This window comes from Rutidosis leptorrhynchoides, chromosome 7 (genome assembly GCF_046630445.1).
Source record: "Rutidosis leptorrhynchoides isolate AG116_Rl617_1_P2 chromosome 7, CSIRO_AGI_Rlap_v1, whole genome shotgun sequence".
Classification (NCBI taxonomy): domain Eukaryota; kingdom Viridiplantae; phylum Streptophyta; class Magnoliopsida; order Asterales; family Asteraceae; genus Rutidosis; species Rutidosis leptorrhynchoides.
The window spans coordinates 31,863,474-31,873,869 of record NC_092339.1 but is presented as its reverse complement, the minus strand read 5'-3'; the positions used below and the strand labels follow the sequence as shown (position 1 = coordinate 31,873,869).

The window sequence follows — 10,396 nt, the reverse complement described above, 5'->3', positions numbered from 1 at the left end:
AAAAGCAAGCATCCAGGAGCTAGAATCTTAAGTTTAATGAGAAAAATAAAGTGTTTAATTTTTCTCAAAACTAAGATAAGCCCTGAGTTTACATTAGAGCTAGTGGGAGCAGAGTAGTCTTCTTGATCTTATATGTTAATGACATATTACTTATTAGAAATAACATTCCAACTTGCAAGATGTCAAGTCTTGGCTTGAAGAATGTATTTCCATAAAGGATCTTGATGAAGCTACTTATATTATTGGAATGAGGATCTATACAATAGATCCAATTGGCTTATTGGTTTGAATCAAAGTACATACATTATCTTGCAGAGATTTAGCATGCAAAACTCCAAGCATGGAGCTTTGCCAATGCAAAAGGGCATAACCTTGAGAAAGTCTCAAAAGTCCTATCACAGCAGATGAGATGAGACAAATGAAATGTATCACATATGCTTCGGCTATATGATCCATTATGTATGCCATGATATGTACTATACTCGATGTTTCATTAGTTTTGAGTTTGACAAGTCATTGTCAACATAATCCAGGTGAAGTATATTGGATTGTTGTTAAGAATATTCTTTAGTATTTGCATAGTACTAATGATATGTTCTTGGTTTACGGTGGTTTGGAAGAAGAGTTAAGTATTAAGTTTTATACTGATTCTAGTTTCCAAACTAATCAAGATGATTCTCGATCCAGTCACATTGTTTCTTTGTCATGATGGGCAAGACAGTTGATTGGAAAAGCTCTAGGCAGAGCACTATTGAACAATCTACAACAAAAAGCAGAATACATTGTTGACTGAGAAGCTGCTCAGAAAGCTGTCTGGATAAGGAAGTTTGTTGTTATACTCAGAGTAGTACACAACATTTAATCTTCTATAATATGTAATGTGATAGTTCCAGTGTTAATATACTTTTGAAAGAATCACATGTACATGAAAGCATCTGGCACATTCTTCAAAAGTATGACTACATTCATTAAGTCATTAAGAGGAATGATATTAGTATTCTTAAAGGTTCATAGAAATGATAATGTGGCTGACCCGTTCATGAAGCCCATGATGCACAACAAGCATGATGATCATTCTAGTAATACTGGACTTCTTTATGCTGCTGATCTTTTTCATTTGTAATTTAGTATTTGTATATTTTTGGAACATTAAGCAGTTTTATATTAATGAATTGACATACTTAATATGGTCGTTTTCATTTATATCACTGTGTTCTATATTAGCATGTTTAATCCATGAATAATTGTTGATTATTCAAAATCTCCATAATCGGTCATGTTATGGGAATAACATGAATTAAGATTAATGTGAAATTTTGGTTATATTCATTGATGGTGAATAGTTAACTTGTAGAGACCAAAATTCATATGTATTCATTGATGATGAATATTGGAATGACCCAACCATGAGATGTCACTACATGGATCGTAGTCAGTAGTGAATCTTTTAGTGATTATGTCTTTGTGTCCTTAGACTTGAGATGCACGCCCGTCTTGATGAGTGTAGCATTGTACTTTGATATGGTTAAACGTTGTCATGAATAAGGCTGTTATAAAGGCCATTATTGGGTATAATATAAAGCTCGTGATAGACACGTGTATGCAATATAGGATTTGTTCCTCTAAAATGTTTGGAGTTAGATACTTTTTGAGCTCCTCGATTAATAAATAAGATATTTGTGTGGCCGCACCCAGATGTAATTAAGATGATACTTAATTAATTTGGTGATCTGATTCAGTTCTAAGATCGAGAAACAAAATTGTTAAACAAATGAGAATGACCGATGATCCATATCTCAAATTTAACTAAAGTATCTGAAACAAAAGGACAAATGACATTTAAAACTTACCATAAACAGTTTCGAGAAACTACCCTCACATGAATTTGGGGACAATGACGTGTTGCTAGACGCTTACCATTGTTTGTATAGTTACTTGGTGTTGTGACATGCACAAGTGGGAGTCTGTAGGATTAATGTGCAAGGTACAACATATAACTATATGACCAAATTCATTTGAGCCTTCGGGGTCACACACATATACACCGAGACGTCAAATAAAAAATATATATATATATATATATATATATATATATATATATATATATATATATATGATGTATATATATTACTCAAGTAACAAAATAGTAAATCGAAATTAATTCATTTACTATTCATATAAATAGTAAATGAAACGAAATTAATTATTTTACTATTCACATGAAAGCGACATGATAGAAATTATTAATTATAAGTTACATCACATAACCCTAAAGTATTTGAGAAATACAACTTTTTAAAACCAAATCAAACGAAATATGATATTACAGACAAATAAATCGAAAACAAGATATTCTTTTGATTTACTTTATGCTACCAAACAAACGGGGTATATCATATATTCATATATATATATATATATATATATATATATATATATATATATATATATATATATATATATATATATATATATATATATATATATATATATATATATGTTCGTTGGGTTATGAGATGAGTAAGAGAGAAAGTAAGAAAAGAAATAACATTGTTTCATACGGAGTATTATTTTGGGTTCATAATATTAATCAAATGTTGATTAATTATTACTTGGGTTTGGACTAGCATCCATTGACGTTGTTTGAAGTGTAGTGTGGACTATCCTAAGAGACGGTCATATTTTTGATCGTAGGTTTCTCTCATTCAATCAGTTTCTTCAAGAAAGGTATATCGTTTACTCACTTTGTGAATTACATATTTTGATAATTTTTAGTAGTGTAACTGAATCTTTGAGATCGTTAATCATGTGCATGTTTTATTAAATTTAAATATATTAATCTTTAATTTTGTAAATGGTTTATAAAATAATAATTGATTATTATTTTAACTATCCGCTACGTTAATCTGATTTAAAAGTACACACGGTTTTTCAACAGTGGTAAGGTCAAGAGATGAAGTTAAATAAAGGGGAGTATCGAATTTGAGGGTTAAATTTGTGAATGAGTGATGTGGTAAAATATTATTGGTAGTTGGGTATAAAATATATTAATTAATAATATATAAAAATATGTGGCGAAATCTGATTGGCTGAAACAAATTTAACACTTCTGTAAAATATCCGACTGACGCCCCGGGCGTCAAATTTTGAAGCCGCGTTAGGGGCGTCAAGGGCGTCAAACACGTTGCCAAGTGGGATGACGGATCAAAATTGACGCTGCGTTAGTTTTAGTCTTATAAGACATTTTCGTCGTTAAAGAACAAACATTTTTCTTAATTCTTTTTTAATTCCGATATGCTTTTTCCATACTAATTACGTTACGACCAGTAAACCTAGAGAACAAATGATATCAATTCTTAAACATCGTATAATATCTTTGGTGGTTGATAACTTTATTTTATATGCCATCTTCCTAAAATTTGTATGGTTTTACTCCAATATTTATCAGTCTAAAGGACTTAAAATGTAATTAAGTTAAACTTTCTACCCTACTAAGAAACTTTCACCCACAACAAAATGACATTACAAACCAGTACAACAATGACAACCTTCTTCAGCTAAGCTCAACAATGGCGGAAGAAGAACAATTACAACAATCTGAAACCGGTATTTTATTTCCAAACACATTAATCACATGGGAGAGATTTCACCTACCATCTCTCCCTACCCAATTTCACTCCCAATCTCCAATCATACTATTATCAGATCCACATCTCCCAGAAAGTCAACGGTCAACCCCACCCCCACACAAAATCGACCACCCAACCTCCGTCGTATTCCCTCCGATCAATCACGAAGGACTTAATCTTAACCATCAGTTCGAACTTCAACAAACAAATAATGAAAATGCTAAACCGTTGTTGCCAATTTCAAGTGAGGTGAAACCGGTGGTGTGTAGTGGACCGGTTGCAGTGAAGCGGTGGCTGTTAGGGTTTAAGTTACCTGACATTGTTTCGTGTGCTTGGAAGTTATTTGAGATCAGGTTAAGTTCAATTCGGGCGTTTAATTTTCCGTTAATCGGATCATTGGTGGTGATGTTACTGTGTTATTTGAGGTTTTGTCGTTGGCGAAGGCGGCTACGTGGTGAGGTTGTCAATGAGCTTCTCAACGTTATTAAAGTGAAAGATGAGGTATGCTAGCGTTGATTTATTAGTGTTTTGAACATCGCATACTAAGTGTTCGATAAAATGCCTTGCAGAACTAACTGAGAATTCATGCTTTTTGGGTATGCAGAAAATTAATAATTTACTGCAGCAGATTGCTCGCATGAATGAGTTACTGCTTGCTAAACATCATGCAGTTCCTGTGATATCGAATGCTGCTTCTAGTTAGTTAATCAGGTTAGTGCAGCCCCTGCTTGGTCATGTGGGTGACGTGCTTAAAGCTTGACAGGGTTGCTACTGATTTATGTTTTATACGGTAGTGCAAAGATTAATGTTCCCTATGCTTAGTAAGAAAGTAGTTATGTGGTATAGTAGTTTCTTGAGATTGGTTCTTGTGTAACTGGCATCCAGCTCTAGGTTAGATACTTGGATGCAAATATGCAATTGAATTATGCGTGTATATAAATTGCATATTTGTTCAGATTTGAGTTATGTGTTTCTACTTATGCTACGCAGTATTTACAGAAGTATTCAACTAAGGTGCTATTCTTATAGCTCATATTTATCCAAGTATCGTGTCCTTTGTGCTAATCATAAGGAAACATAGCTTATAGTATGTACGTGTGTGCGTACGTGCATTTTTTTTTTCCCCTTAAGAGTAGTACTAGCTATCCTTATATAGTGTTTTGGCATAAGTAGGCTTCAAAAAGATTAAGTGATCAACTCCATATGATTCGCACATATTTTAGGCCTATTTAGCCAACAATGCAAGTGTGTGACATCCAAAGGAACATACAAACACATAATGGAAAGTTGTGAATGGAACCTGTCAACCTGAGATCTGATGTGTAACATCAAAATTACTCTATCTCACAAGATGAACGATGTCTATCATTAGTTTGTAGCTTAACGAAATGCTTGAAGAAGCATCAATCTTAGAATATTTGTTTCACATGAGACATGTGACTGACTCTGGAGTGTGTGCATTGTAGTTGACATACTGGTTGCTTGTAACTCATAATTGGTCCATTCCCTAGTCAAGTGGTCACAATCTTACTATAGAGAAAGCTTTACTTAATCTGGTAGTTTTACTCTACCACGATGTGGTTATCTAAGATTAATACACTTTGTCTGCTTGTTTTCTTTGTTTTGATATATTCTAAATACTTGCAACAATTGTCGTAATATTAATGAATATTTATCTATTTAATTATTTGTTCTAAGTGGGTCAAAAATTTTAATCATCACAAGATAGCTCATTGGTTGGTTGGGCCTTAATTTCATTGCAAGAGGTTGCATATTCCCATCCCTGTCCACGGAGTAATCCAACTAGGCCGCGTACCTAAGAGTATGAGGTCGGAATACTCGCCCCTCAGATAACCCGAACATAGTAATAACACCTTATAACCTTTTGTAAGTCAAAAGTTGCGTTTTTAAAGAGTCGGTAGTTTCTACTTTGTACATTGTATAATACTCCGTACAACTTAGTCAATATGAGAGAACTCAACATAGGCCTGTCTTATTTGTTATTAAGGGCCTGTTTACTATTTTCTTCATTAAGACATGTTATCCATATGGATGGACATATGGATATGGATGACAATATGAAATAATCCAATACTAATAAAATGGTGTTTACTTTTTTTTGCTTAATAAAGTATCTTAATAATGTAAATTACAAATTTACCCATGAACCAAAATAAAATCAATCAATAATATTCACATATATTAACAAATCAAACAACTGCTCAAAGATTGTTTCCATTAAAATCTATTACACCTAATATAAAATATAAATAAATGACGTGCAAATAAAATATAAATCGACACAATTACTTTACAGCTATTACACCTAATAAATATTATGAACCATTATTTATATCTACAGAAACGAGGACTTACAAGTTGAATATAATTCTAACAATTGCTTTGCAAATAGAAGCCAAAGAAGCAACTTTCAAAATTAATCCAAACGATTGTTAATAGCAGAAGATGGGGTGTCGGGTGCCATCGCTGGAGTAATAGAGGGGCGGCATGTCGTCACCGGAGTAACAGAAGGGGTTTGAGTGGGTTGGGGTGATGTCGCCGGAGTAACAGAAGGTTAACAATAAACGGACCTGCATCGGTGTTTGATTTGGGTTGGCGTTTGCCTGATCGATGGTGATTTCGAGTTAAAGTCGGAGATCAATTTTTGATGGAAATGGTGTGTCGGAGCATCAGATGAAGCAATTTTGGGGGAAATGATTTGGTTTATGTATTTTGTTGTTTTTTAAAGATAAAGTCAAGAAAAAAAATATAAGGGTAGGGGATAGAATATGGAGGGCTGTATCTGGAGTAGATAGGTTTTTGGGGTGAGCCACAAAGCCTTTTATTAAGTTTTGATTAATTAATGAGTCCTAAGTAAACAAGAAAAAAACTGACCGAATAATCCCTCCAGGCAATTAAGCTTATTAAGCTGCAAGTAAACAGGCCCTAAATCATTACTATTAGTTATGGTTATTAAATAATTACTGTACAATTTTATGTTGGATGTTCAAACCGCTCTCGACCATGACATACTTCATTCTCAGTGTTACAATACATAAGACATACGTATACACATTTAATGTTAGTAGGTAGTCGGTGCAATTAATGTAGTTAGTTGAGTCGGTGCAATTAATGTAGTTAGTTGGGTTGGTGCATTTATTGGGCAGTCAGGTCTTGTATCTCGGGTCTATATATATCCTCGTTGTATGTTGTAAATAAGTATCTATTAAGAGAGATGAGATTACAGAGTTTAGATGTTTGTAAATGTTAAATTACATGGTATCAGAGCGTACCTGTTAATGATTTTCGTCTAAAAGTCACAACAGTCACTACCACCACCACCACCACCACCACCACCACCACCGCTTGTCAGTCACTTGAAATTAGCCACTTCAAAGTCATTGTTTGATCTCACCACACCCGCCAAACATTTCAGAAGGTCCCGAATTACATACCTGAACAATACGAAAAATTTCCGACTACCGCAAGTCATCCCACGAGCCGCCTATCCCCGTTGTCTGCCAACCACTACAGGCGCCTGAGAGCGTGTGGTATACTGTTTACCGTCGTTTTCTTTTTCAATTTGTCTGTTTGTTTACTGATTCTGTCCAACCTCTAGGAGTATCGTTCCGATTGATCGTCGAAATTTTTAATCGGATCTGATCACTGTTCAGCTTTCTGTTTTGTTTTACTCTCTAAAAAAGAAAATACAGCCTTTATTTGCCTCATATTTCCTCTTTATTTGCTTTATAGACTTTTATAGCACAAATTCACCTTTTTCTTGCTCCATATTTCACGCCACCAATTCTAAAAGTGGGGTCTCCCACTAATTTAATTCATCTTTATAATTTAGTATTATTAACATTAGGCCTTGTTATTTCTCCGTATTCAACTTAAAAGAGGCGGACCCACCTAGAGTTTCTTGTAGTCGACGAGAGAAAAAAAATGAGCGATGAAAAGAAAATAGATGGTACTTTAAGCGAGACTATTCCTATTGCAGCCCGTTTGACCGACAATAAACTTAATGGGTCTAACTTCTTTGAATGGAGTAAAACAATCCGTGTATATCTTAGGAGCATGGGAAAAGATTCTCATCTTACTTCCGAACCTCCTAACGATGATACACAGGATCTGTGGCTACAAAATGATGCCAGCCTCTTTCTTCAAATTATGAATTCCATTGAATCTTCGGTTACTTCTTTGGTAAATCATTGTGAGTATGTAAAAGAGCTTATGGAGTATCTCGATTTTCTATATTCCGGAAAGAGCAATATCTCTAGAGTATTTAATGTGTGCAAATCTTTTCATCGCGGTGAACAACACGATCGATCTCTAATGGCCTATGTTATGGATTTAAAAAAATATATGAGGAGTTTAATTCTGTGATGCCTTTGAGTGCTGATATTAAGACTATGCAGACACAACGTGAGCAAATAGCGGTCATGAGCTTTCTAACTGGTTTACGACCAGAACATGATGCTATTAAGTCCCAGTTTTTGAACGAGTCTACAATTCCCTCTCTCCAAGAAACATTTGCTCGTGTCCTCCGTCATGAGGATGTTAAAAGACCTCAAGTTTCTGAGCACAACACTGCTCTTATCAGTAGTGGAGGATTTAGAGGAGGAGGAAGGTCTCGTGGAGGCTATCGAGGAAGTTATCGAGGAAGTTCAAGAGGAGGCCATACTGATAGAATAACGGAAGAACCCACTAATTCTGGTGTGGAGTGTTTTTATTTTCATGAACTTGGACATACTAAACGATATTGCAAGAAATTGCAAACTCTAAATATGAGGACTAATCTCTCAGCACATGCTGCATCTTCCTCCACAGGCACTATCTCTGCCAACGAGCATGCTGAATATACACGATTGAAAGAATATGTGAAACCTACTACTTCAACTGTTGCTTTTACCGAAACAGGTAATGACACGTGTCTCTTATCATCAGCCTCCAAATGGGTCATTGATTCTGGTGCCTCAGATCATATGACAGGTAATAACCATCTTTACTCTGACTTCAATACGCACTCATCTTATGTCACAATTGCAAATGGTACCACCTCCCCTGTTCTTGGTTTTGGCACTATCAACCTCACTCCATCTATATCTTTATCATCAGTTTTATGTCTACCCAATTTCTCATTTAACCTGCTATCCGTCAGCAAATTTACTCGTGACTTAAATTGTGTAGCCTTACTGTTTCCTGACTCTTGTATCTTTCAGGATCTCTTGACGAAACAAATTATTGGTAAAGGACGGGTATCTGTTACTCTACATACTTGAAACTACAACAAAAATTCCGCGGTCATTAGTATGCTCAAAGTCATCCTCTCCTCTTATGATGCATTGTCGGTTAGGTCATCCTTATTTACAGAATTTGAAGAAACTATGTTCCGAGTTTTCCGGTTTATCCTCTTTATATTGTTAGTCTTGTCAGTTCGCTAAGCATCAGCGAGTCCACTTAAGTCCTAGAGTCAATAAGCGGGCTGCGTCTCCATTTGAATTAGTACATTCTGATGTTTGGGGTCCGTGTTCTGTGACATCAAAATCTGGTTTTAAATATTTTGTTACTTTTATTGATGACTACTCTCGTGTTACATGGCTTTATTTAATGAAAAGTCGCTCTGAAGTGTTTACTCATTTTTGTTCCTTTGTTGCCGAAGTAAAAACACAATTTCATACTTCTGTTCTAACTCTGAGAAGTGATAACGCAAAAGAATTTCTCTTAGAGTCATTTAAATCATATATGCTTCAAGAAGGTATCCTGCATGAGTCATCATGTGTTGATACACCAGCACAAAATGGGGTTGCGGAACGAAAAAATAGACACCTTCTTGAGGTGGCCCGTGCACTATTATTTCAAATGAATGTTCCAAAACCTTTTTGGGCTGACGCCGTATCAACTGCGTGCTTTCTTATAAATCGCATGCCGTCTGAAGTTCTTAATGGTGAAATTCCATATAGTATCTTATTTCCTACAAAATCCTTGTTTCCAATCGAGCCCAAGATATTTGGTAGCACTTGTTTTGTTCGAGACACCCAACCTCACCTAACCAAATTAGATCCTAAATCTATTAAGTGTGTCTTTCTAGGATACGGTACTCGCGTCTTCAGAAAGGGTATAGATGCTTTTCACCAACTCTCCAATGTTATGTTGTTTCTAGAGACGTCACATTTCAAGAAGAATTACCGTTCTTTCCCACAACCATTTCTCGCAATCATGAGGAGAGTGATGACTTATTGAGATATAGCATGAAAGATCCCACAGCACATCCCATACCAGATCCCACACCAGATCCCACACCAGAGCCCACACCATCAGAACAAACTGACCATTTTCAATATATATACAGTCGACGCCCCCGTCCTACATCAGTGCCCGCTCCTGAGCCACAGTCATCGTCGGTAGATCCTCCCGGTGAGTCACCGAGTAATGTTTCTAGTGATATTCATCATACTCAATCTTTCGATTCTGATTCTGATATACCGATTGCTCTTCGAAAAGGTAAACGTAAGTGTACTTATCCTATTGCTTCCTTTGTCTCTTATGATAAATTGTCCATCTCTTCTCGTGCTTTTGTTGCCACTTTAGACTCTGTCTCCATTCCGAAAACTGTTGGTGAAGCTTTGGCTCATTCTGGATGGCGTGCTGCTATGATTGAGGAAATGAATGCACTCGATCATAATGACACTTGGGCATTAGTTAACTTACCTGTTTTTAAAAAGGCAATTGGTTGTAAGTGGGTCTTCACGGTAAAGGTTAATCAT

At 35.5% G+C, this 10,396-nt stretch overlaps 1 protein-coding gene across 1 annotated transcript; it reads left to right on the top strand.

Moving 5' to 3' along the window:
* Window positions 1-3,562: 3,562 nt before the first annotated feature.
* On the top strand, window positions 3,563-4,533 carry LOC139858738 (uncharacterized). Its single transcript, XM_071847576.1, has 2 exons — window positions 3,563-4,130; window positions 4,234-4,533. Exons 1-2 carry the CDS (start codon window positions 3,570-3,572, stop codon window positions 4,330-4,332), a joined length of 660 nt encoding a protein of 219 aa, XP_071703677.1. The 5' UTR covers window positions 3,563-3,569; the 3' UTR covers window positions 4,333-4,533.
* The last annotated feature ends 5,863 nt before the right edge of the window (window positions 4,534-10,396 follow it).